The sequence below is a fragment of the Penicillium cataractarum genome, assembly GCF_028827025.1.
Source record: "Penicillium cataractarum strain IBT 29864 chromosome Unknown utg000007l, whole genome shotgun sequence".
Classification (NCBI taxonomy): Eukaryota; Fungi; Ascomycota; class Eurotiomycetes; order Eurotiales; family Aspergillaceae; genus Penicillium; species Penicillium cataractarum.
Window position 1 is genome coordinate 1,014,955 of NW_026622743.1, and position 26,564 is coordinate 1,041,518.

Here is a 26,564-nt window from a genome sequence, read left to right on the forward strand (position 1 = left end):
CGATGCATTCCGCCATGATACTCAGGGTGCGGTCATTGCCCGTGGCGCATAAGCGCATTGGGTTACCTCGCCTGGTTGGCAGGTTCCGCGGCCTCGCAACGGTTTCAAATGGCGCACAGTTCGTGGTGTCCCCTTACTCCGTGTTCTTTCATCATTGTTAATCAAATCCTCTGAATAGGGCCTATGATGTCGTCGTAATCGGAGGTGGTCATGCTGGAGCAGAGGCATGCGCTGCTGCTGCACGATCCGGAGCTCGCACTGCGTTGGTGACGCCCTCGTTATCGAATATCGGCGTTTGTTCGTGCAATCCCAGCTTTGGTGGAATCGGCAAGGGTACAATGATCCGCGAGATTGATGCGATGGATGGTGTCGCTGGACGCATTATCGACAAGGCGGGTATCATGTTCCGTGTCTTGAATCGCTCCAAGGGCCCGGCTGTGTGGGGACCGCGCGCGCAAATCGATCGCGACCTTTACCGGAAGCATATGACGGACGAGTTGGTCAATACTGAAGGTCTCAATATAGTGGAGGGCAAGGTTGCCGACATTGTTGTCTCCAAGGAAGGCGTGGAGAACACTGCTGGTGCCCAGGGCAAGATTGTTGGCGTGCGCTTGGAGTCGGGAGAGGTTATTCCTACCGGCCGTGTGGTTATTACGACAGGCACCTTCCTGGGAGGCGAGATTCACATCGGAATGGAAAGCTATCCTTCAGGACGGATGGGCGAGGCGCCGACTTACGGTTTGAGCAAGTCTCTCCGTGAAGCCGGCTTCCAGTTGGGCCGGTTGAAGACCGGAACCCCCCGCGGTTGGATATGAAGTCGATTGACTTCTCTGGTTTGGAGATTCAGCGCGGTGACTCGCCACCCATGCCCTTCTCATATCTCAATTCTACCGTCGAGGTTGGCGATGAGGGTCAGCTCACATGCTGGTTGACCCACACCAATGAGGCATCCCACGAGATCATCAGGGCCAACCTTGAGAACTCTATCCACATTCGAGAGACCGTTCGAGGACCACGATATTGCCCATCGTTGGAGTCCAAGATCATTCGTTTCACGGACAAGAAACAACATCAGATTTGGCTCGAGCCGGAGGGCTTCGCACCTAACGACGTTGTCTATCCCAACGGCATCTCTATGACCGTTCCCGCGGATGCACAGTACGCTATGTTGCGGACTGTCCGCGGTCTGGAGAATGTCAAGATGCTCCAGCCAGGCTACGGAGTAGAGTACGACTATATTGACCCACGCAATCTGCGGCCAACCCTAGAGACCAAGTTGATCAGCGGTCTCTACTTGGCTGGCCAGATCAATGGCACCACTGGCTACGAAGAGGCGGCCGGCCAGGGTATCATCGCCGGTATGAATGCCGGTCTGGCTTCTCAGAACCGAGTACCAATGACGCTCACGCGTTCGGACGGTTTCATCGGTATCATGATTGACGACCTCATCACCAAGGGAGTGTCTGAGCCGTACCGGATGTTCACGACTCGAAGTGAATACCGCATTTCCACCCGCTCTGATAATGCCGACCTACGACTCACTCGTATGGCTCGTGAAGCCGGTGTCGTTGGCGAAAAGCGCTGGCAGCAGTTCCGGGACACCGAGGGCCAGATTCAAGAACTTCAGGCCCTTTTGGAGAACACGAGACTCTCTTCAACCGCCTGGTCTCGCAAGGGCTTCAAGGTTCGTGCCGACACATCGGTTCGCTCAGCACTTGAAATCCTCTGCCTCGACGGAACCGACATTGACACACTCATTCCACACATTGATACTGCGAATGGCACGGCATATAACGCGGCATCGTTCGCGCCCGAGATCCGCACCCGCGTTGCTATCGAGGGCCGCTACGCCCCATACCTCAAGCGACAGGAGAAGATGGCGCAGCGTTTCCAGCAGGATGAGAACCTGCTCCTCCCTGCCGACCTGGACTACAGCAAGATCTTCGGCATCAGCAATGAGGAAAAGCAAGCACTTGAGCGGGTGCGTCCTTCCAGTGTTGGCATGGCCAGACGTATCGAAGGTGTCACGCCTGCCGGTGCCCTTCGCCTGCTGATGCATGTGCGGAGAGGTACTGGGTTCACCAAAGAGGTTTCCGAGGATCCTGCTGTTGCAGAGGTCTTGGGGTCATCGCCTTAGACTGCGGGTAGTACTCGTCTTTTGAAATTAAGCATAGCGGAGCAACTTCATGGCGCTGGGATCGAACTTGTATAATAGGGATTTGATTGAGTTGGTTGCGACAGGTGTTTTAGTTTCTTGCATGTACTATATTTGATTGGACTCTTCTCTGAAATATACAACCTATTCCCGTCTGGATGGATGGACCTTGGAACTTCCTGTGCGGTTTCTACCTCTAACAATATATATCTCTTTTGAAACATAGCCTGGAGAAATCTTGTGTTTGCCAGTCATGACTAAATAGTAACCATTGGAATAGTTAAGTTTTCTCAACAGTTCGGTTTCGTCTTAATATATATTTGTCACACAACCTACAGTAAGTGACGCCTTATTATTCCAGTGCATCATCCATCAACAAGTATAGAACATGAACTCCATGTTTACATCAAGCTCATAGATATGCCCACTCCACCACACAACACAAAAGCATAACCCCCGCACAACACTCTAGCTTGACCTGTCACATCCTAAAATTCAGCATCCCTGCCTAACAGCCGAAGCAAGCAAGCACCATGAGTTCCCAACCCAAGGGCCCGGGGCGAACTCAAAGCCCCCTGGAAAAAGCAAAGAAAAGGAAGCATTCCTCATGCGAACCAGGATTCGTACGACAGTAGCCCCATACTGTACATTCCACGATCTTCCCCAGAACTCCAAACACGCGAACCCACCCCCTCCGGCCGCGTGAATTCTCATACCGCCAGTCTGGAATCCACGCAAGGGGGAAGCGCCGATCAAGTCAAAAACAGGGATGTATGGAGTACATACTGCAAGACTAGTGAGTATTGGTTAAGCCTGAGACCGTGGAAATTGACTATTGTAGGTGACTATTTACCCTAGTTCTTCATCGGCTGCAGACTGTGACTCCTAGCAGGTTAGGTGCCTATTTTGGCCTGCGCTTAGGGCATCGATGTGCTAGGTAGGTAGGTAGGTACTGTGTATTCACATGTTGAGACTGTGGCGTATTACTTGCAGTTTGTTTATCTGGCTTCTTTGTAAGGATGGTGTATGCAGGACAGGGCAGGGCTAGCGATTATCTCTGCAGGACAAATGGTTTCTAGGTGGGCGACTACGCAGAGTACTGAGTATGTCCGAAGTACTTGCTGTCTGATCGTTCGATCAAACATGGAGAACCTTTCCCTTGGGAATCTGCTAGATCGAAGGTGCACTAGCGACTACCGACTATCTGGCGATATTCATGCCCAATTGCTCATTAGTCCATGCTCATCGGCAGGACAGGATTCGACAGGGGGGTTACAGGATAGTCGGTCCGGCCTTGTGGCTATCGTCGCCAGTTGAATAGTGCATGTTTGGCTGAAAAGCCAATGGCGGAATTCAGGACTCTTGTTTCCGCGCTTTTATGCGTCATTGATTCAATAGTGGTAACGAGACGGTGACTGCGAGATGCACTCCCTTGTGGATAAGTATCTCGCCAACAATGGGCTTAGAAGGATGGAGTATGTATCCCACGCCGTCTGGCTCAGTGTTAGTTCTCGCTTGCACTGATAACCGATTCCAGGGATAACTATGGCATCTACGTGTCTACTTCAAGTACCGAGTATGCACTGCTGTGCTACTGCAGTAAACGTGATATCGCCTGCAAAAATCAAGTCAATCTCATGCAATGACTGGACTTACCATGTAGTCGGATTGTAGACACGTCTGCGCTGCACTCCACAGCCCCCAACCGCGCATATACGATCGAGAGCCCAGCCGTTGGGGCGGATGCATACTTCCCCTCCTCTGAGGAAGAGACCAGCACGAGAATACGAACGGGTTGTGTGTATGTGGCTAGTGAATGGAAGGCGGGGGCGCGTAAATAGAAGACATTATAGCAGTCTTAATCTGGTTGCGGAGTAAAAGCGATTATTACTCTATTGTCGCACACAGTTCTTCTTGACGGGTGTTATGCTCTCTCGAGTCCAAGTTTCGACTTTCCTCTTTGGCACCAGACCAAAAGTAATGACAGCATACGATCTGAATTTTTCGTACGACGCGAGAGCAAGCGCATGTTCTGTGCGCAGGATCGCACAAAGTGTGCGTTGGACACGAGTCCACGGCGTTGGGATCTGACGGTATTCGGGGCCACATGGTGCGTGGGGTTGGAGGAGGACTGGGAAGATGGGGTCATTTGCTTTTTTTGGACTTGACATTTTTGCTTTTGGTGATGGCGGAGTACATCTTGCATAGTGCATCTTGCATTTTTAGGTAGTTCCTGGGTACAAGCAGGATCGAGACTTGATGATCTCTCCCGTGTCTGCAACCGGAGAAGGGACGAGATCGAGCGTGAGATGCTGACGATGAGCGATTGAATCAACCGATGGGCTCCGCTAAACTGCTAGCTACATCCAGTCGGTACCTCGTACTAGCTCGTACTTCAGCTTGATTTTGGCTGTCAGCCTGACCGAGCTACAGCCTTCCCAGCTGAGAGAGTCATGATTAACCAATGAAGGAATTATAGTTTACGCTTTACAGATTACACTTTACAGTTTGACATGAAGTTTCCGATGGAGTGGTTCGCGCTTGGGTTCGGGGAAGCAAAGCAGTTGAACAATGTATTCTGTACTTAGGGTGCATGCACATCAATCTGTAAGGCAACGACTGTGAGGAGATGGCCAAAAGTACATACATATGACATCGGGTACTGCGTTGACGACTCGAAGAGTAAGAAAACTATGTAGTTTAATAAAAAACAATCATCAATGATCCGCGGGTTAAAAAGGCCTCGAACGATGACGGTAGAAAGATGAACTAACTACTTCAAGGCTATGTGTCTCACTTTTTTCAATGGTGATCCCAATTCTACACCATGTACTGGGAGATCCCGAGATCAAGCAATCGCCGATTGAAACCGAAAATCCAGGATCCGCTTGACTTAATGTCAGGCCAGTAATTTAATCGGATCTGTTCTTAAATTCCCAAATGTATATGTCATTATGACCGTGCCTGTTCACAACAAAGCCATACATCTAGCAAATGGACGCGCTACGTAGCGATCATAGCAGGGACAACTAATTCGAATACTACAGGTCAGTGCCATGCTCGATCACTCCAGGCAGATCCCCAACCAGCAACGCAGCCACCTTGACCATATACCCATCCCTGAGTGGCTTGCCAACACCGAGAAGGGAATAAATAGACGATCGCAATGAATCATGATCTCAGACCCCCCTTTCGATCGCGCGTGCATCGGGCTGGCCAGGTGGTCGGGATGTCTTCAGTGGGCGGAGAAAGCGCGAGGGTCAGTGCCACGACAGATTTGATGCGCAAGGCTTGTTCAAGCTAGTTTCTGCCCGCTGATCTATCTGGAGATAGGCCGAGCTCTAGTATCGTACTATGGAGTACTATGGACATAGTACGGTGTCAATTGACAAGCTGATGGACTAGCGAGTGCTCTTCCACGGATGTGCAGTATGGAGTACTCTGCACGAAGAGCTCGATAGCCTGCTGCCGGGCAAAGTCATTAAGCCATCGCGGTTACTGGAGCCATGTTCTCCATAAACCGGCTCCATCAGTCAAAGTTGGTGCGAGCTAATCCACTAGTCTAGCCGTCGGGAGGTAAAAGTGCGAACGCGCAGGCCAAGCAGAAAGCCAAGGCCCTTAGGCCCTTTCTCGGAGCCGACGAATAGGCAACGCGGGTCTGTTATTATTCAAGTCTCTTTTTTTTATTATTAAAATTAATATATTTTGTCTCCATATTTTCTCTTCGCTCCGATCTGCCCTTTTCTTCATCGTGCTCAAGGCTGTGGTTCTACCGAGTATAATCTTCACTTTCACATGCTTTTTTCTTTGGGATCCTCGATATACTATTGCCAGCCGTTGTGGGCTGTACTTCTTTCTTTTGCCCCTGATCCTCTTCGCTGCTTATTTGGGCCGTGGTTCATGCACGCTGTACTCGAATAGGTAGTACCGGACCGGTTGAGAATAGGGGACCTTTTGAAAGGGACTTGAGATCGGAGAGTTGGTAGGTATAGCGGGCTACAGCACTAGTATGGAGCTCCTGAAGTGGGTTTCTAAGCTTGATACTTTAACTCAATTATTATCGGCATGAAAACAAAAAAAAGCTACTAAGAATAATTATACACTACGCTAATACACCCCCCAAAACAAGCCATGTCCCAGAGAAGATATAAAGCACGAGTCTAGGACACTTGTCGGGCAGCGCCTCCCCAACCTCGTACAGTACTACTGTATACCCGCAAACTAGCACTCATAGCGTCGGTGGCAGAACCCGGATCATCAAGAAATCTCTCATCCACAGCCACCATAGTCGAGTACGAATCACAGACGGGTACTTGAACAGGGAAGGAACGGAGTATGTAGGAACGGGTGCCGCGCTAAACATCCCGGAGCGCGCGGCGCAAACAGTTCAAGGCAGCAGGAATGGGAAGGCCAGGGTTGACTGCTAGTCTACACCTCCCGTATACGCACACACACCCCCAGTAAGCCCAGTAAGACACACAAGACACAGATCCAAGACACAAGAAAAGCACCCGTGGCTAGACCAGAACCGGTTAGCGTCCCAGAGGACGAGCATGGCTGGCGTGTGCCGGCACAAACAGGCGAAGATCATCGCAGACCCTGTCCGGGCGTGCGGGATTTCTGCTTGCGCGCTAGAACCGAAATAGGATCAGTGCGAGTAGGAAAATGGGGCCTAGCGCCACCGGGCACCAGAGCTTGGGCTTGCGAAGGGGGGTTGATTGCGCGCCCGTTGAGAAGAAACTAGTTTCTTAATGTGTTAGCGTTAGTTGGTGGTTGCTGGCTCTTGGGACTTTGGGGCTGTGGTTGTGCCAGTGGATGTAGTTCTTGGCTTGGGCTTGTTGACGATGTCAGGAATTTAGTATTACTCGATGTGAACGAGTGTTAGGGTCGTCTGATCTCATCTTGTGCAAAGCAGCCGTTGAAATTAGTAGATCGGAACTTGTTTTTTTCATTTTGATGATAAACCATTCGACCCTATGAGAAGGAAGAGGAAGGTCATTGCTTAGGACGGGTCCGCTTGCGGTTTAGTCGATACGAAAAGATCGCCTTGAGTTCCACGCGACCGGGCTGATAAGGAGGGATGATCTCAGATTTCAGCTTGGCAGACAGACGCCAATATTACTTACGGAGTACAATACGGAGTGGGTATATTGTAGCCAGCGGCAGAGATAGATACATACCCCAAGTATGGGATATGTACGCGACTCGGAGGATATGAGTTGAATGATTCTACACTATACCCCTTCTGCAGCATTATTAGCTCGTTATACTAACCAGGTATACGGTAGTTACATGGACCCTCGTATCCCCCATACTGCACGGAGTACTTTATCTCTTGTTCTCCGAAGGTTATATCATCATTCAAGATTAACTCCATCACCTACTTCAAGACATGATTTTCGTCCCTCCTAGAATCAAAGTACAAGGACCTCAGGGATCCTATTTCCTCTCTCGCGTCTGTGCATACACACTGGCCCGAGTGTCTGGGACGGTGGTGCACTGTCCGTGGCAGTGGGTTCCCTAGTGGGCGAATGGGAATGGGAGATCGACCGACCATCGCATCCCGGGGCAAGTAAGTACTACTTAGACGAGTTAGTTAAAAAAATCATTAGAGCGGAGACTCTCAAAGTCTGGGACAGGACTTCATCCCTAGTCCTCTTCGATGCTAGTGGGCTCAACCTAACTCCGTATTTTCATGGACCCAACCATATCGAGCATCTCGAGAAATTAAGCAGCATCCAGCGATCGAATTGGCCAGTTCCAACAAACCCCCGATTTCCCGTCTTCCATCCTCCCGTTGGTCGACTCAGCAAGCCACCAACTCCGCAAACAAATCAATTCCGGCATTTACCTTATACCCACGCGCTGATTCGTCCATCCAGCCGGTGAAGAGGAGGAGGGAGGAGGAGAAAAAGGCGGAGGGTGGGGGGTCTAATCTGAGATTGGCGCTAGACGAGCAAGAAAAAAGAACGAATTTCCGAGCATCGTCAATCATTCAATGAGAATAGGTAATATACGAATAATCGGCGCAAGATGAACGAATGACCATAATTCATTTCAAGCCCGCCTTCCAGGCTATGTTATTTGGTGGCTGAGGGATGGTGATAGGCCGCGTATGATATTTCCGTCGGTGTGGAGGGAAGACGGACGCCACTCTTCGACCTCCTTGCGAGTTCTGGCCTTTTTTTGTCGCTCCGGGTTTCCTATAGGGTACCATATTTTGGAGTGATTCTTTGGATTGCTATCCTATTGGCATTGGTGGTGGTTGGTATGATCAGCTCTGGGGCAGACGGGTCATGGAGCTGGGTCGTGTGCTCTGGACTCTTCATTCCCCGCTGTGCGCGCTTAGGATGGACCATCGCTGGAGAAGGATGGGACGGGACGAGGGATGTGAAGGTTGTTATCCACTATGCTAATTTGTTGAGCTACCTTTGCAAAAACTTTGGGTTGTTTATTTCTCGTTGTGGTACTGCCTGTGGGGTGTTCCGCAGGGAACTTGGGGCCTTTAGGAGGACCGGGCTCGATCTTTGTATATGTTGTGCTTGATGATGGAGTTATCGAGTCAAAGCTCAAACTCATACCTATGGTAGTAATTAGCATAGCTGAAATGACGCATATGAATAGTAACGATTTAACTAGGTAGTTAATACCAATGAATGCCTCCATACCAGTTACACCGGCTCGCCAGCCACTCTGGAGTTCACAAGTCTCGCCAAGCTCCAATCTTTGGGTCGTTATGCCTACAAGTCTTTCGACCGAAATGTCCACCTCGGCTCCGGTAAATCTATCTGATAGATCACACATTCCCTACCCAAATGCCGATAGGATGGGGAATAGAGTGGCTGGTGGCTGGTGAACTAATAAACATTGGACCAAAGAATAATAAGAACAGCAAAGAAAAATAAACAAAGAGACTACTCCAGTCTCCTCGGCAATGTCATCTGTCATGGGCGCCAATTAAGTTTCAACAAGCGTGCGCCAAATGCGATCGCCTCTGTTCGCCCACTCTTCCGGGACCTGCCAATCGTCGGCAATCCAAAGTTAGAATTCAATATCCAGGCGTATACATGGTATACATTACTCCGCCCAAAGTTAATTGACCGTTGACTATCTTTGGATGATTGACTCCGTACACGGTACTCCGTACTTCCAAGACCTCTCTCTCTGGAAACAGTCGAGCTGAAAAAAATATGAAAATCCACCTTTCGGAAGACTGTCATCCGTCTGGAAGGCGAAATGCTTGACTCCATGCAAGAAAAGCTCGACAGAGTTTTTCTTCTTGAAAATACCCACGAGGTACCTGCCGATCATTGTATGAGAAAAAAAAACTGGGGGCTGAGATGCAAATCTACGGAATACCGTCGGTAGACAGATGGATAATGAGACGGGGGCCTAAAAAGCAATCCTGCCAGTGAGTAATCTCCGAGCCAGCCGCGGGAATATTAGGATATTAGGACGAGACTCGGCAATGGTCCGACCGATGAAGTACACACCATGTACTCCGGACTGCACATACAAAATAAGTAGGTCGTGTAGGAGTACACTAAAAATCACCCTGGTCAACTCGGGCGCAACCCCCCCCCCTGGTAGCGTTAGTTTCAAATTTTCATCACCATCAGCATAGTCGACTGCATGGTCTGGATCTGCTGAGGATCTCCCGCGAAAGTTCGGCCCAGGATCCAATGGAGCCCCCGGTCCAGGTACGGGCCCCTCTTGCCCCTCCGTCCAGCTGCCGCGCTCAGCACTTGAGGGGGGGCGATGGGGGCCGGTGAGCCGGTTGTTAGTTAGCTTGTTAGCGGCTGGGCGATGGGTTCAGCAGCGGCAAAGGGGCCTTCGAAAGGAAAAGAAACCTTACGATGCGTGGGTCAGTGGCAGGTTGTGTAGTCCGGTTGTATACATCCGTTTATGCTGATTGGTGATCGTTGATTGGTGATTGAATGAGATAAGGGAGAAAAGCATTGTTGAGCGTGATGGGGGAGAGCATAGCAAAAAACCCCATCCTTCTCGCCCGAGGGTATTTTTGCCCCCCTCGTCCGTCGTGTACGAAAAGGCAACGCCTGCGAGGGCCAAGCCACAGGCACCATCGTTCCCGGGCGGAGACCAGCAGCAGGAAAGTCCATCTGGAGAGGGACGTGGTTGGGGGGAGGGACCACACGCTTGGTCGGGGACTTGGGACCCAACGAGGGGGCGTTTAGCACGCGCTCAGTCCTCTTGACATTCCCCCGGTGCTGACGACGAAGGGGAGACGGAAGTTTGGGAGCGGGAGTGGGACTGGGATAGTCTTGTCCCCATCCTCAATCCTGTGGCTGAAGGAGAGCATAACGATAGTCTCCGCGGCACGAGAGGCCAGAGAAAGGGTGGTTACGTTTAACTATGCCCGGGTTGGTTAGGATGATTTTCTCAATTCCCATCAAACGCAGATGCAGCTCACCAAGTCGAACAACCTTCATCTCAGGGTCTCCACCAAGAGTTCAAGCGCAGGCTCAGGCCTCCAAGATCTGGCTCTGACGTGCCGTTTGGTGATCCTCGACGGTCTTTTCGCCCCATCACCGTGCCCATTTTCAATAGTCTCGCTGTGTGCACTGGCCAACTGCCCCTCAACTCGGTCCCTCTCTTCTCTCTTTCTGTCAAGGTCGTGTGGTCCACGAGTGGAGGGTGGTTATTGGTTCTCTTGACTTTCTCTGGGCTCCTTCACCTCCACCGTATCCATCTCCTCGGAGCCTCTGCTCTCTCAATTGTCTGGACCGTTAGGTCCCCGGAGAGATCGTTTTTGACCCCGATCGTCGAGCGATGAGGGGAGAATTCTCGATCGGACCCTGCTGACACTAAAATTTCCCTGGCACGACGGAAGGATCCATGGTTGTGACGGATTGACGTTGGTCGATGCTGGTTGGTTGGAGTGGACTGGGCTTGGGGGTGAGGGGGTGAAGAAGACGCAGAAGCGCAGAAGAAAGTCGGGAGTGGGGACCCTCCCCCCTTGACTAGTGAGTTAGACCTTTGGCTAACCCCCGACTCTTCCCATTACTCTATTAATCTTATTCTTAAATGTTTTTTTTTATTTATAATTCTTCTATCTTTATTCTCGTCAAGGCTCTCGCAGTTCAGTACTGTAGTATTGTTACTGTAGTATTGGGTTTTCAGGGGAATTCGTTGATAATATGCGGATCCCTCTCTTCTTCCTATGTAGCTCTGTATATCTTCTGATCCCTCCAGATCATCCACGTTGACTTGACGGGGGATGACGGAGTAAAGTGACCCTCCGAGACTCGAAAAAGTCGGGCAGACCAATCAACCCGCGGGCTCCACCGGCGATCGTCCATGGCACGGGGTTTGCTCGATGATGAGTGCACTTTGTGGTATCAGACTACTACGAGAATGCTTTAATCACTATTACATGATTATGATTTATACCGGGGTATTCTTTTTATAGTAGAAGTAGAATAATCATCGAACTTTGCGGTTCTCTGATACTGTACCATGGAGTACTCCGTATACTGTGTTTTCTGGGGCGGACGATAAACGCCAGTTGCTCAAAACCCATAATTGGTCAGCTTATCGACCGCTTTCATAGCCGCCTTTGCCTTCTTCTTTAGGCCAGGGCGACGCTATTACTGTAGTCCCGATTTGACTATCCCCTTCCTTGTCTTTTCTCTTGTCTTTTCTCTTCTGTAGGTTCTGTGAATTCTGCCGGACTTTCTGCCTTAGAAAATTGGGTTTGAGCAATTGGCGCTTATCGTCCACCTCAGTTTTCTTGGCCCGTCATATCAACAGAATCATAATCCTGGCCCGGCAACAAACTCAATTTCTCGCCCCTCTTAGGACCTTAAACGCTGAGTATATTCTTAGTATACTCTTATTATACTAGTATATAAGCATATTAAGTATACTGAGTATATGTATTATTTTCTGCACACCGTCAAACTTACGGGAACGGGCGGAACTGTACCTGCTTCTATTGACTGTACTAATTATCGGAATACCCTATACCTGATGATAATTTCGTGTATCTCGGTGTAAAGGATCTCCCAGTTTCTTTCTTCTTATTTTTTTTTCTGATACCCGATTTTTCTCCTTCTGTCCAGTCTTCCTCCACTTGCGGCCATGTTTCATCTGTCAGTTGAGCTCGAGGCCCTCCGTATTTCTCCGCCGTCCCAGCCCTCGTCAATTTTCTCTCTTTTTTTTTTAATTATCATTATTATTTAATTTATTTCTTTTTTTTCTTCCTCATTAATTCGATTTTCTTGCTGCCTATCCATACTCCTTTAAGAACGTGAACACAAAACCGTGATCCTACATGTACAGAGTCGTCATGGCAAAGTCTAATCCACGATATTTCCATCTTCTAGAAGGTCAAGAAGAAACTCCATGCGCTTTTAGACTTCTTTGTAACCAGGGAGTTAACTTCGATATACCGTTGACCTTGTCCGGATCTTCCAGTTGTCTCGTTAATCCTGGGTTCCGTGGCTTCGAGGAACGAGTCCCCGTCGGGCCAGTTATCGTCGCATGTCATATTCTTTTTCCTCTGTTCTTTGCCCCCCTCCCACTTGCTGCATTCTCCTCATCTTTGAAAGGTAGAGCTCCCCTACGACGATGTACATCCCTCCTCTTCCTCCGGTCTTTCCCATCCTGCAGCACGCCTCTCTGGTATTCTTTTTTCTTTTTTTTTCCTTCCTATTATTTCGCTCTCCAAAATCTCCCGTCTATGCGTCGTGTCTCTTTTTTTTGCCTTGATTTTTCCCCAACTACTGTACTTCGTACAGTACTGAGTCCAGTATTTCGTACTAGACCAATAATTCGATTTATTCTAATTTGCCTACTCGTTGGTTCGCCCCGCAGTGAACCCTCCGAAAAGCTGCGTCCCACTCGTCATCCTATCAAACCCTCGACCCTGTCCGTTTTAGTCTTTTAGCATTTAGAATTAACATTAACCATTAGCCTCCCGGTGCCTCGCGCTGACCCCCGACTACCCAGATTTCTCCCCTTCTGCTACCATCCCACCGGTGACCAACCGGCGATCGTCCTCATTTTCTGTTTTCTGCACGTCTCTGCTGCTTCTCTCGGCTTTGGGAGGGGGTCCTTTTTCCCCTCCTGTGACCAGCCAACCATTGCTATCTGTCATGAAATGATGCGCCCCCTTTCTTCTGGTCTGATTTTCTTCGAATCAGACCCTCTTCCTTGTTCGACGCTCGACTCTCTACTGTAATTTGATCTTCCCCCCCTGGCCATAACGGCCGACCTGCCTGCAGGATGGACTTTCTTTTGCGTACAACTGTACTAGTCGTATTATGTGATTATTATACTATCATTCTAGACTACTTGTATATTCCTGCTTTTGTACTATAATAATCAAATATGCCAAATTGTACTCGTATTACCATTCTCTTCTCGTCATCGGTTCTTCTAGTGGAGATATCGTCCTCGACTTCTTCGCTCTTCCCGTGACTTCAACCTTGTTCCCACTACCTCGTCTCTTTCTCTCTTCTCGTCTCTCAACTCCTCTCCTCTCCTCTCCTCAGGTCTTCCTTCTTCCCCTCTTCCGTCTTTCCTCTTTTCCCTCTCCTCTTCTTATCCTCTAAGCCCTTTTGGAATACGCCACCACATCACTGACTCCCTCGTCTTTCCCTCCAAAACCAACCAACCACTTCACGGTGGATCCCCAAACTAACTGGACCAACTAAAATCCAACTAAAAAAAATCCATACTGGATCCTCCTCTCCAAAAGCTTGGGAATTGCCGCACCGAGGGATCCGTGGAACCGCGCCCCAGTCGATCCCCATCTGCTCCCAGAGATCGGTGCAACCTGTTGACTCGCTGACTCTCGACGGTCCGTGCTTGGAGGCGATCCTTGGAATTCGACCAGGCCGAGGAGGGGTTAACTCAAAACCACCCTTCCGCCTCGTCTTTCTCCATACCCTGGTCGATCTCTTAGCTTATTTTATTCTTTTCCCTTCCCAACCCCCCCCCCTTGGTGATCGCCTTGCTATCATAATCCGGGGTACCTGGCATTTGACAAGAGGGAATCAACCTAACAACTCGAGGGGTCCTGCCAATACCCCATCATCGTCAACTCTTCCCTTTCCCTCCCCTCCCCCTCAGGGTTCACAGCTTCAACTACCCCCCCCCCCCCCCCCCCATCAGCTCCCAATCAACCCAACACCACCACGACCGGACGCGACAAAGTCCCTCCCCCCGTGGTTTCAACCTAATCACCACGACCTTCGCGACACTCCCACACACACACACACACACACCCCACAACCCTCGACTAACTTCCAACCCCGGACCTTCTTCACAGAGATCCTCACCTTTAAACTCTTACCACCACTCCCTCTCTTACTTTCTCTTACTACTTCTCTCCCGCTTTCTCTCTCTCTCTCTCTTTTCCATTCCCCTACCTCACCACCACCCCGTCCCCTTCCCACCATGGTGAACGGGACCGCGGCGGTGCTGGAGCCCACATTCACGGGGTATGTGGCCACCACGCAGGATGCACTGATTTTGTTCGAGGCTTGCTTGACCGGTGTCTTGCACCATGTTCCACGTCGACCCCATGATCGTGAACGGAGCCACTTGGTGCGCAGTGGTAGCGTCTTCATTTACGAGGAGAACTCTTCAGGTATAAAGCGCTGGACCGACGGTGTGACCTGGTCGCCCAGTCGCATCCTCGGCAACTTCCTGGTCTATCGCGAACTCGAGAAACCCTTCCCTCCCGGGGAAAAGAAGCGCGCCATGAAGAAGGCCAATCGACGACCAGTCCCCGCCACCAGACCCGGCGAGCCATACCCGCGACACGATAGCAACGGCTCCGGTTACTCCCCCACATCACCATCAGGTCCGTTTGGCGACAACCGAGCACCACACCAGTCGGAGGTGGAGCGGGCATTGGTGGGGTCGCTGGTAGACTCGTACGGCTTCAAGGACTCGGGCTTGGTCAAGAAGACCATGAGCGTTACCGTCATGGGCGTCACGCACCATCTCGTGTCGTACTACAGCGTGGAGGACGTGATGCGCGGTGTACTCAACCCTCCGTCCATGGTCGAATCCTTGCGCTACATTCGGCCGCGAGCCGAGCTCACTCAAAAACAAAGCTTCCGTGCTCCGATCGATGACCTGGAGACCAGCGCTATGGAGAACCCCCACGACCCCTCACATGCCGCACTCTATGGTTACCGGCCGCAGCAGATGATGGCCCCGCCCAGCGCTTACGGTATGCCCAACCCATCTGCCGATTTCTACATGCACGCTGGCCCCTATGCTGCTACGCATGCCCCGCAACAACCTGGCCCGCTCGCCAGCTATTCGATGGCCGGTTCGATGCCTGGCCAGCCCGCACCAAACCCCTATCTTCCCTCGCCTGCGGCTGCGGCCGCCAACACTGCCGCGATGGGTCCCAAGCCCGAAGACTATCACGCGTTCCGTGCGGGACCTTACGGCGGTAGTATGGACAGCGTCAGCCACAGCGCCCTGTCTTCCAGTATCCCAGGCATGAACACGGCGCTATCATCCTCCTTCAGCGAGCGCAACCGTTCGGCCTCGGAACACAGTCCATCTGCCTACCGCAATTCATCCATTTCCTCGCGCAGTGTCGCGACCGATGCGACCTCCCCCATGGATCCCTCCACGCCTGGAACATACTCGCGCAGCAGCTTCAGTCTGTCCAGCCAGCTGGATGCTAGCAACCCCAATACTCCCATCGAGACCCGCGGTATCGGCCCCTTGATCCCAATGTGCCACGACGCGACTCGAATCCAGTGCACCCGTCCTACTATGCCCCGGACCGCAGCCAGTATTACGTGAATGCGGCCACCCCGGTAAATCATCCTCATTATGCGGCGGCGCAGCCACTATCGACATGGACGACAACCGCGCCTGCACAGCCCCAAATCTAATGTGGGACTGGCGAGTCGATGGGGGAGTGAAATCAAATCTCTCCCGCGTGTGATATCTATTTTGTCTGCTTGAAACGAAAACCTCACCGGTGGTCCTGGTGTTGGGCTTGGCTTGGGATTATGTTTGATTGGTGCTATGCACAGGGCAACCGGGCCGTGTCTTGAGTCTCGTTTGTTTATCTGACGTGGTGGAGTCCTTTTTTCCTTGCCTTTGTCGGTACTCTCAGCGACAGGTTTGACTATTTTGGGAAAGGATTTTTGGTTTTACATCCTCTTTCTGTTTTCTGCTTTGGAGCGCGAGGAGTCGGACGGCCTTTTGTGTGCTTGGAACCTCGCACTTGTCCTTTTTTTCTTTCTCGTTTTCTCGTTTTATCATGTCTTGGGAGGTCTTCTTGCTTTGCTTGGCGATAGACTCTGTGCTGGCTCTTGAGGAGCGCGCAGGATTACTTGCTACGCTGTGCGTGGCATGAAATGCCTGTCAATACAGTGCAAGATGGCAGGGATCATCGGTGGAAAGTTATATCTCTGGCTTTTATCTAAGCTTATTAGGTGCAACACCAGGTGGTTTTCATACTCCTGGTTCCCGAATCCACGGGCTCATTCCGAGATTTGGGTTTATGGTTCATCTCCACAAGCACTGAGATTGACTTTCCGCACTATCCCTCGCCCACACGATGTACTCATGATGTCTGTCCATATGGGCTTTGCAGCCCTTCCTCTTTTTTTTTTCCCTCGGCTTTTTCTTCTATTTGCTCTGGTTTGGCTCTTTCATTGGTGGATTGGTCCTGAGTTGACCTCCTAACTACTCCATGTGTTGGCTCTCTGCTTTTCTCCCTCCGGGGAATTCTGTCTCATCTTGACCTTGTTTCCTCGTTCTGGTCTTTGGCTCTTATTCTCAATAACCCCCCTGTCCATTGTTACCTCTCAACCTATCACGTGTTACTTTTATTCCGGGGAAATAAACCCCATCCAGGGCGGCGTTTTTGTGATTCCTGACGATGTGACGCAAACAGACTTCCCTTTTTCTGTTCTTTGCCTTTTTCTGTGTCCCTCTACAACCGCTTTTTTTATCCATGCTACGCTACTTTTTACCTTATTCCCCCCAACCCAAAAAGGTTATTCATATGCTATTTGATTCTGAATCCTGGTTTTCCTTTGTTGATAATCTATTGAGATCTTTGTGATCGAGCAATATCGACTGTCGAGATACGTTGTTTGCTAGGTTTTAAAAGGGTGGAGAGCGATGCTAGCGTTTTACGTTGAGGCTGGGATAGAGATCTGATCTAGGTTTTTATCTATGCAATGTTGCTTGGCTGTTGGCTATCTGATTTCTCTTCATCTCGACCTTGAGGTAGTTTGGTTCATTCTGATTCAACTCCAAGGGATGGGAGGATTTGGCTGTAGTTTCAACTGGAAGTCGGCTGTAAAGTTCTACTTCAGCTGGGGAATTTCTTATTTTCATGTTTGAAATCTTCATAGCACGTTAGTAAGGTAACTTGGCCATATTCGCCTATTTGTATGGATTTGCATGGCTTCAAGTAGTCGTTTGGCCTCGGGGTTAGCGAATTTAGTTTGACGAACTATTATAGTACTTGGGCTTTGACAAGAATGATGCAAACTGCTCATAGGTAGTATAGTCTATATTTCACTAACTTGAATTTTAATGGTTCCTTTTAAAACGGACAATCAGGTCTATGAATTCATACTAATACATCCCAGAGAACAAAAATCCAAACATAAAACATAGTATAGTACATGGTAGATCAACAATGAACCACCAAGGGAATCTCCAAATGTCTTCACGTCCAAGTAGCCAACATTGGTTTCACCCAGACCAGCTGGAGAAGAGCGTCCACTCTAAATAGATCTCGAATCTTGATCGAGTAGATCTTGTAGTTCGCAGTCACCAATGCTGCTAAGCTTGCATAAAGCCTAGCCAGCAACAAGGTGCACACCACTTCCAAAATGGTATCGCCAAATATCGAAATCTCAAGGGCCAGACACCCTGCCTGCCCAGTCTAGATAGCCACGCATGCCAGAAAAATACTGACAGTAAGCGGCAGTCGTCAAAGAGTGATAACCCACCCAGCACCAACTCACGTCGGCAGAGGCTTCCACTCAAAGATGTTCCTCCAATAATCCGACACACGCTCACAGATACCAGTATACCCCTGCCACGTAACAAACTTCTCTTCCAACTCACAAGCCGTCCACTTAACCTCCTTCCAAAAGGCCTTTTCAACATCCTCCTTCTCACTATATCTACCCACAACTTCTTCCGGGATCGTCCACGCCCGCGTGTACTCTCCCTCATCCGTAAACGCCGGATTCACCTCATGCTGATCAAAGACCGTCGCGGGATTGAATTTTGGGAAATTGGCATGGATGAAGAACACATCCGGTGGAGGAGCATCGTCACCACGCACACGCGCTTTGCCCGTGCGAACTAGCGCATAGTCCTGTATAGGATTGAACTGCGCCATTGCAGAACCCGCGAAACCACCACCTTTATCTTTGCGGTGTCCCAGTGCGACGATCGGCTCGCTGACTTGGTAAAAGGGTTCTTGCATGGCCGTCGCCGCGGCGAGGAAGGTCTCTTTATCACCCTCGCCGGCAGCACCCTGCGAAAGAAGCGGATAATAATGCGACGGACCCCAGTAATTGTAATACGTAGCGAGAAGCAGCGTACGCACATGCGTCTTCTTCGATACCAATACCTCGCCAGACTCGGTAGACTGGCGCAACGACGGCGGTGGCGCAGTCGTGCCGACAATCTCATAGAAGAGCGGGGAGACAGTCGATCCCCAGAAATCGGGCCAGGTGACCATGCCCGTTGAGCGGAAGGGGTCTGCGCGGAAGAGTGTTTCGGGTTTTTCGAGGGGGAAGGCATCCGCGTCTAGGAAGAGGATTTCCTCGAAGGAGGAGAATAGCATTGCGAAGGGCTTGAATTGGTATTTTTCTATCGTTGCGGGTGCGGCGGCGAGGATGCGTGAGAGGACGATGCATCGCGCGTCTAGCGAAGGAAGGACCACGTCGCAGATGTATTCTTCGTATTCTGCTTCGTCGGCGAGAAATATTTCCATCGGGAGAGTTGAGCCTGTTCGTCGTAGCATGCGTAGCGATATCACCAGGACGGGGAGGTATGTGCCTCCAGCCGTCGAGACTATGCCCTTTGTGCCGGGGACGTAGGGGAGGGTTGGCGCGGAGTCTTCCCCCGTGATAGCAGCCACGAAGCTCGTATGCGCATTCTTGATTAAGGCGATATCCTCGGCGTCCACGCTGAGATAGTTTGGGCGCGGGCGGGCGTCGTTCGGGTCGAATCGCTCCGTCGGGGCTCTTTCGTCCTCGACAATCGGGGTTGTTCCTGGCGCATATTTCTCGAGATACCGGTGGAACGTCCACCAGAATTTCTGGTGCGCGTCTGTTAGGTCGGGTAGAGCATCTGGCGACGACGCGGGGCCCCATTGTGAGAGGGAGGGTGGTGGATCGGAGCGCCAGCGCGAGACGGACCAGATCAACAGCGACGCCAGGCATAGCGCCGTGAGCAGAGTGCGCACGCGCAGACAAAACCGGGGGAGGACCATCGCGACGGGTCCCAAGGAGACTGCGCGATCGCGATCGCGATGGATTAGAACCCTGGCCTGTCTGGCGCTGGGGCAGGGAGCACTGAAGCTAAGCTACTGCACCCCACCGGCTCCAGAGCTAGAACTGGTGGATCTGCCGCGCTAGTATCGAGATGACAGCTGCAATCTGCGATCGGAGGTGTTGGCTGCAGATTGTAGTATGTCAAAGAGATGGCCCGATCATGGAGAAAAAGAAGGGACGCGGTTCCTTGCTGTACCCAGGTGAGATTGCGGAGAAGAAGAGAAAGAAACGCGAAATGGACAGTTCGTTTGGAGGAAGAGTTGGTTGTGAGATGAAACGCCGGACGCCCGTAAGAGTGGCCCCTTGGGCCTTGGGCCTTGGGACCCACTGGAATGCAACACTCGACATGGTTGATGTGCTGCATTTTGCAGAGTATGAGAAGTGTTGTTTGATTGGTAGTCTATTCTTTAAAGATTAGAAATTGTAATGAACAGAATAAAGACTATTCGTCGTGGTTTCCCTGGTTTGTGTCTGATAAAAATAAGTACCTTCAAAGGGATGATAATCACACAGGCAAGCCACAGTGGAGCCTCATCTTCCTTGAAAGTAAGAAAGAATACATTGTATCTGCGTCAGCCTCGATCGATTAGTATGAACAAAGTCACAATTGCAGTTGTCTCAAGGGCTTCAACTAACAATGTAACAGAGATATAGACTGAATGGACATTAAGTAGTTCATTCTAAGCATAAAGTTTACTTCTTTTGTCCATACTTCCGTTGCTATAATGGGCTACAATGATCTCGCCACACCTGTTCAATCGCTTTCTTCGCGATACATGGTTGAGCGATAGACTCAATGAATGACTCTATATATACAAGAACTCAAAGAAAAGAACAATGCATTCTATTCCCGATGGCATATAGTATGACTTCTTTGTCGAGATATACTATATACGTCGAGTCCTCATCCACGATACTAAACTCCAACTCATCAGCACTTCAGCTCTTGATCATTCTACCTCAAACAAATTCATCATTTCTCCACTCACAAATTTTCAAATCACCTCTATTTCTCCATCAAAAATCATGCCTACCAACGGCTGGACTCGCCCTAAGCGCGGCAGCAAGGCCGCTAAAAACCACAGCTTCGTCGACACCTATTTCCCCAAAAAGGGCTCCAGCAGCTCAAGTGGTGGTACTAAATGCCGCTGCAAAGACAAGTGTGTTTGCAAGAGCAAGAGCAAGAGCACGAGCACGAGCACGAGCAAGAGCGACAGCAGCAGTGAAAAGGGGTCAAGCTCCTCATCCAGCAACAGTGGGAAGTCGAGTTAGGAGGAGTTTGTTTCGGGCATTGTTGTAAGTCTGTAACTTTCTTGTGAGTCTAATCTCGGTCATCGCAGCAGTGGTCACTGTGAAATCGGGGCTCAAGAAGCAATTTTACTGCCGAGTATCGCATCCAAAGGTATTCAGTCTATGCGCGTACTCCCATCTGTCGTCGGGATCTGCGAGGAATCATCGAGATGAACGGTGGAATCGGAGGATGGGTTTTATGATCGTGTTCCAGACAATGATATCGAAAGGACCAGCAAGTTCGTGTGAGCTTTTTCTTTTCTTTTTGCTTTGCTTTGAGTCATTTTGAGTTCGAGTTCGAGTTGGAAGATGGTGGTGTTGTTTCGCAGTGTGATTCTATATAACAAGTTATGCTCTTTTCCATGAAGTGCCTTTGCTTATACTTATATACTCCTTGAACCTTAAGGATATGATCATTTGCCACAGTATATAAATGATGTCTCTACTGTAAATCTAGATTGTGAAAAGTGCTGTACTGTGGCCAAAGTTAATAAAGCCAAAGGCCAGATGAATAAGATGGTGCGAAAATTGCGCCTCGTTTTATTAGAACCCATGGGGAACCAAATTCCCAAAAGTGTAGTATCAAAGAAAATTGACCCATCCGTGCTCGAAGCCTTCAATCTCTCTTGCGGGTTTCACCTTCCTCTGGTCCGCCAAGGCGACGCTAAAATATACGAGCTGGCCAGCAACTGCCTGACTACCCAGCTGTAGTCAATGAGCGGCTCGCTGTCCCCACCAGGGCTGTCAGGCCACCCACCCACTTTAAGCTTGCCAAAACAGACCCTACAGTTTTGTCAAGTTATCCTAAGAACTTTAGCCAGTCCTAGCGCGATTTTGGTTTTTATTTTGGATCTAACATGACCAGAATGACGCTTCAAAGAAATATACGACAGGCAACATGATTGCTCCAAGTCCACAGCCACATCTCATGGATGCATATAAATATTCGGCTCACGGTCTAACTTGTATGAGCTAGCATCTTGCTTTTTCAAATCAAAATCACAATGCGAGTTCTGCCACTTTGTACTATCGCTGCCGGCTCTATAGCCCTTAGTAGGGCCAATGGATCACCACTGAATCGACGAGACTCCAGCACAACCATCCCTCTAGTGGCCACCCAATTTGGAACAGTATTCGATGTCCCAGTTACCATCGGCAACCAGACCTTCCAGCTTCTCGTCGACACCGGTAGCAGCGACACCTATGTTATGAATACCGGCTTCACATGCATCAACGGGACAAGCAACCTAGTCATTCCCCAAGCCGACTGTCTCTATTCCAACAAAACATACCATACATCGAGTACATACCGACCCGTTCAAAATGAGATGTTCGGCATCCAATACGGTGCCGGTCTCGCAAGCGGTATCCTAGCCTACGAAGATGTCAAAGTAGGAGGCATTGCTGTCCAGAGTCAAAAGATCGGAATCGCGAATATATCTAACCCGATGGGTGACGGTGTTAACAGTGGTTTGCTTGGCCTAGCATATCCGTCCATTACATCGGCACACCCTGCTAACCATACGTCGAATGAAACGTACTGGTTCGACCGCCTACCCTATAATCCACTGCTCTACACTATGCATAAAAAGGGCATCGTCGAGCCTTATTTTAGCTTGGCACTCGCGCACACTCCTCAGAATGAGTCTACTGCGTTTGGGGGATATCTTACTCTCGGGGGCCTCCCGCCTGTCAATCATAGTGAATTCACTACAGTTCCCGTCGAATTCACAAAGAATATACCACTCAATTATACCTCTGGAAAGAGGGCTCGAACATATTGGTCTACGACACTTACGGGAGGGATATATGGTTCATCGATGAATAACTTGACGACAAACTTGACTCCATTTCAAGCGTTTATCGACTCGGGTAACTATATTTCATTTTTACCATCCGCTATTGTCGACTCGGTTAATTCACTATTTTCCCCTCCGGCAACCTACGACGCAGCATCGGGAATGTACATTGTCGATTGCTCAGCAAAGGCTCCGCAGTTTGGCTTGATCATCAATAATGCGACATTCTGGCACAATGGCGAGGATCTGATATACCAGACATCGGAGGGGGTCTGTGTATCGAGTCTTGCTAGTTCGGAGAGCGTTTCTATCGGTGGTCTTACGTTGAATATTATCGGTGTTCCGTTTTTGAAGAACGTTGTGGCTGTTTTTGACTTTGGGAACAACGAGATGAGATTTGCGAAGCTCTTGGAGTTTGGAGATGGGGGGTTAGGTGGCGTTGGTGCTGGGAATGGTTCTGTTTCCTCAACGTCGGCTGGGTCGAGTATGCTAAGTACTAGCACGCCATGGATTGGCTTTGGGATGGCACTATTTGCGTCTATGGTGCTTAGCTCGTGAATTTGAGGTGTCTAACTGGATACTCATGAAATATCATTAAGCGGCCTGGTTTGAGAATCATTCTAATCCATAGGTGGTCATTGTATATATTTACAACAAAACATTTCGCAGGGACTAGGGATGCACTTGAGATTGAATACATTGGTATTTATAGAATTGATTTCATCCCATGCGGTAGGGTTGATCGCGTTTATACCCAAAATCTGACCAAGAAAACAGTAGGTTAGCCATAGCTCATAAAACCAACTGTGTGAAGAATATCCGAATCCACAATAAGGATATACCACTTTGAGCAACTCAGAGACCAATTTGAAACAATGTAGATTGACTCAATTTCAACACATTCTTTGCAGAAAGGGAAGTGGTCAATCATCACGGAAGCTGTGGTGGATGATAATTGCGGGATGTATGGGTATGCTTTGGTGTACAACGAGGGTAAATGTCGGGGGTGGCGTACCTGAACCAGTCGGAGCGTTGCCGCTAGTGGGGGGAGCGATTGGTGGCGGCGGGGAGGTGGGAATGACGATGCCGGAGATATTATCCCACGAGATGGTATTGCATAGTCTTTCCTTGAAGGATACTTCCCTGGACTGGAAGAAATTGAATTCAGGCAAAGGTAAAGTACTTTGCTTTCGTTAGCTCGACCACTATATGTTAGTATGAGTATAGTTAGCACATAAAGGGACGGGTTCCATTAATCTCATCGCGAAGCAAGCAGATGCTATCAAAATGCTTGAGATCCTTCGACTTTTGATCACGTTCAGTGAAACAGAAAACTTCTATTAAATGTCCCCTGATTGATCTTAAATACGCATCTCTTGGCAGGGGCTAGGGCATCGGCCCTATCCTTGTTTACAAAGATTTCAGAAATTTATATGGAGCACATGTCGTCATTGATGGAGCCGCCCGAAACGAAGTCCACCTCGAGTGATAAAATGACAGCACATAGGCTATGAAAGTGTATGGCAGGTTCTTCAATTGTAAAGAGGACAAACAGAAACAATTCAGTTTTCTTGAATTACAGAGAGAGCCTCAGAGCAATTCCTACTGCCGTGTCTATCACAATTGTGGTTGAATACTTGAAACCGCTTCGGATGGATCAGGCACCATCTGTTATCCGTGCGACGCAGATCGTTATAGCCGTGACATAATTTACTACGAATGATACTCATATATTCAACCAACTTCAATGTAAATTCATGCGTTCACGTGAGACTTACTTGCTGTAGATTGAGTCTAAGCTATGGCAGTTCTTGATTTCGGTTCATATGCAAGGCATTGATAGCCCTTTCTGATCAATGGCTAAGCAAGCCGAGCCAGTTGGCCTGCTAGCGTGATACTAAATGATAGGGATGGACATAGACTGGATTGAGACACGCGACAAAGTGTATGTGAACCCGAGATATACCCTTGAGAGGAAGTCCCAAGGCTTGGAAGAGCTGTACGGAAGAGGCACATTTATTAACGAACATGTATTAAAACCTTCGCCCTATATTCTCTATTCTTATTCGAATACCCTGAACTAGCAACTCTGTTCACTAATTTGTAACATCTGGAACGCCCCATCCAATCCCCCATCAGCATCCACAATCCTGTCACCGACATACTCCAGGCTAATAGCCATTTGGGGCCCATCATCTTGCACACTCTTCTCTTGCACAGCCTTGATTATAGTCACAGCCATTCTCGAGTCCCAAAGTCCATCTCGTGCCGATGCAAGATGACCCTGCATCAAAGAAAGCGCTCTATTCAACACCCGCCGATCGTGGGTCTTCATACAAACGAAATACAACAAGGCAATGATATTCGATGATAGAGTGAAATCTCGGTGTAAGCCGGAATCATCTTCTTTCCCGCTAGTAGAGAGAACTTGGGTAATTTGGTCGATAGCAAGATTGAATCGAGATGCGACTTCCGAATCAGTGTATAGGATGAGATTTTCCAGAACTACGCCGTAGAAGGTGCGTGCTTGGATTTCGATTAATGTTAGTTGCTGGCGCTGTACAGGCGTTAAGGAATGAGCGTTGACTCCAGTAGCAAAGTCGGTAATTGCTATCTCCAGCCGTCGGAGTTCACTCTTTATCCGGAGCCTTTCACTGAGTGCGTGCGGGGGAAGTCGATCTTGTGGAACCCCCTTGAAGCCAATATAGAAGTAGAGATGGCGTAATGTCCAGCTCTGGAGCGCAAGCAGGGTCTCCTCAGCGTCCGAAATACTGGTGAAATGCTCAGGCACGACATGCGCTTGCCCTGCTAACTGCTCTGGTGAAACGAGATCAAGGACGGGAGCTCTCTCCATTATGAATAGACTGGCGTGAATATCTAAGCGCATAAAAACCGTTCGCAATTGTCGGTTAATCCCATCAAAATCAGCCTGGACACTGGGTACATTATTTCCAAGGCGTTGTAACAGTGCCAACCCCTGGTTGAGATGCCATATCGCCTGTTGAGTATTACCGACAAGACACTCAAAGGCGTAGAATATGATGCTGCAGATGAGAGCCGTCTCTGGCGAGGCATCCTGAAAGACAAGGTGCGTTGATAATTGCCTGTGAGATCTTGCGATCAGCTGTATGTGTTGCGGGGACATCTTCAGCTGCTGGGATCCCACTTGCAAATAGTCTCGGTAGAGGGAACTGAGCGCGACAAGAGCATTGCGAATGACTGGCTGGTGTTGGCTTTGCTGGAGAACAAGGTGTGTCCATAGCGTGGTATCGGAGAATCTGGAAAGAGACTCGGACGCTTCGCAGCAGTAGAAGTGAAGTAACTCGCGGTCGGCCTTGCTGCCTGGTACTTTGAAAGGGATGCTATAGATCTTGATCTCGTTGTTGATTTTGGGTTGAAGACGGGTATCGCTTCGATAGCCCGGACAGACCCGACCGGTGCTAGTGCATCGCTTGCAACTCGGCCGGGCCTCGTCGCACTTTACGCGGCGAGATCTGTTCACTCGGTTAGTTGAAGTGATCACGGAGGAAGAAGGGGACGACGACTTACTTGCAGGTGGCGCAACCCGTGCGAACCTTGGGCATGCTCCGACGCTGTCTCTGTGCACTGGCCATTTTTTGGGGATGTCAATCTCGTGGATGAGCTCTTGCTATAAGAAATACTGGTCCTCGCAAGCTAGAAGCTGCTAGAGTGCCATTTATGACGAAAGGAAAGTTGAAGATGACTCCAACCTAAGACACACCGGCTTAGGGGGCAGGGCTGGAGTGGGGGCCTAAATGGATGTAC

General features: G+C 49.6%; 6 protein-coding genes across 6 annotated transcripts; 4 read left to right on the plus strand and 2 right to left on the minus strand.

Moving 5' to 3' along the window:
- Positions 1–2: 2 nt before the first annotated feature.
- On the plus strand, positions 3–2,137 carry N7496_008015 (tRNA modification protein MTO1; the record flags this gene model as incomplete). Its single annotated transcript, XM_056700934.1, has 3 exons — positions 3–118; positions 179–738; positions 789–2,137. The coding sequence occupies 3 exons, from the start codon at positions 3–5 to the stop codon at positions 2,135–2,137; spliced, it is 2,025 nt and encodes a 674-aa protein (XP_056552997.1).
- Positions 2,138–14,578: 12,441 nt separating this feature from the next.
- N7496_008016 (camp independent regulatory protein) lies at positions 14,579–15,952 on the plus strand (the record flags this gene model as incomplete). Its single annotated transcript, XM_056700935.1, has 1 exon — positions 14,579–15,952. One exon carries the CDS (start codon positions 14,579–14,581, stop codon positions 15,950–15,952), a length of 1,374 nt encoding a protein of 457 aa, XP_056552998.1.
- Positions 15,953–18,140: 2,188 nt separating this feature from the next.
- N7496_008017 (alpha-mannosyltransferase) lies at positions 18,141–19,628 on the minus strand (the record flags this gene model as incomplete). Its single annotated transcript, XM_056700936.1, has 1 exon — positions 18,141–19,628. One exon carries the CDS (start codon positions 19,626–19,628, stop codon positions 18,141–18,143), a length of 1,488 nt encoding a protein of 495 aa, XP_056552999.1.
- A 1,087-nt stretch (positions 19,629–20,715) lies between these two features.
- On the plus strand, positions 20,716–20,961 carry N7496_008018 (uncharacterized protein; the record flags this gene model as incomplete). The annotated part of the gene is made up of 1 exon (XM_056700937.1): positions 20,716–20,961. The coding sequence occupies one exon, from the start codon at positions 20,716–20,718 to the stop codon at positions 20,959–20,961; it is 246 nt and encodes an 81-aa protein (XP_056553000.1).
- Positions 20,962–21,983: 1,022 nt separating this feature from the next.
- Positions 21,984–23,336, plus strand: N7496_008019 (pepsin-like aspartic protease; the record flags this gene model as incomplete). The annotated part of the gene is made up of 1 exon (XM_056700938.1): positions 21,984–23,336. One exon carries the CDS (start codon positions 21,984–21,986, stop codon positions 23,334–23,336), a length of 1,353 nt encoding a protein of 450 aa, XP_056553001.1.
- A 1,522-nt stretch (positions 23,337–24,858) lies between these two features.
- N7496_008020 (Zn(II)2Cys6 transcription factor) lies at positions 24,859–26,392 on the minus strand (the record flags this gene model as incomplete). Its single annotated transcript, XM_056700939.1, has 2 exons — positions 24,859–26,272; positions 26,328–26,392. The coding sequence occupies 2 exons, from the start codon at positions 26,390–26,392 to the stop codon at positions 24,859–24,861; spliced, it is 1,479 nt and encodes a 492-aa protein (XP_056553002.1).
- Positions 26,393–26,564: the final 172 nt, after the last annotated feature.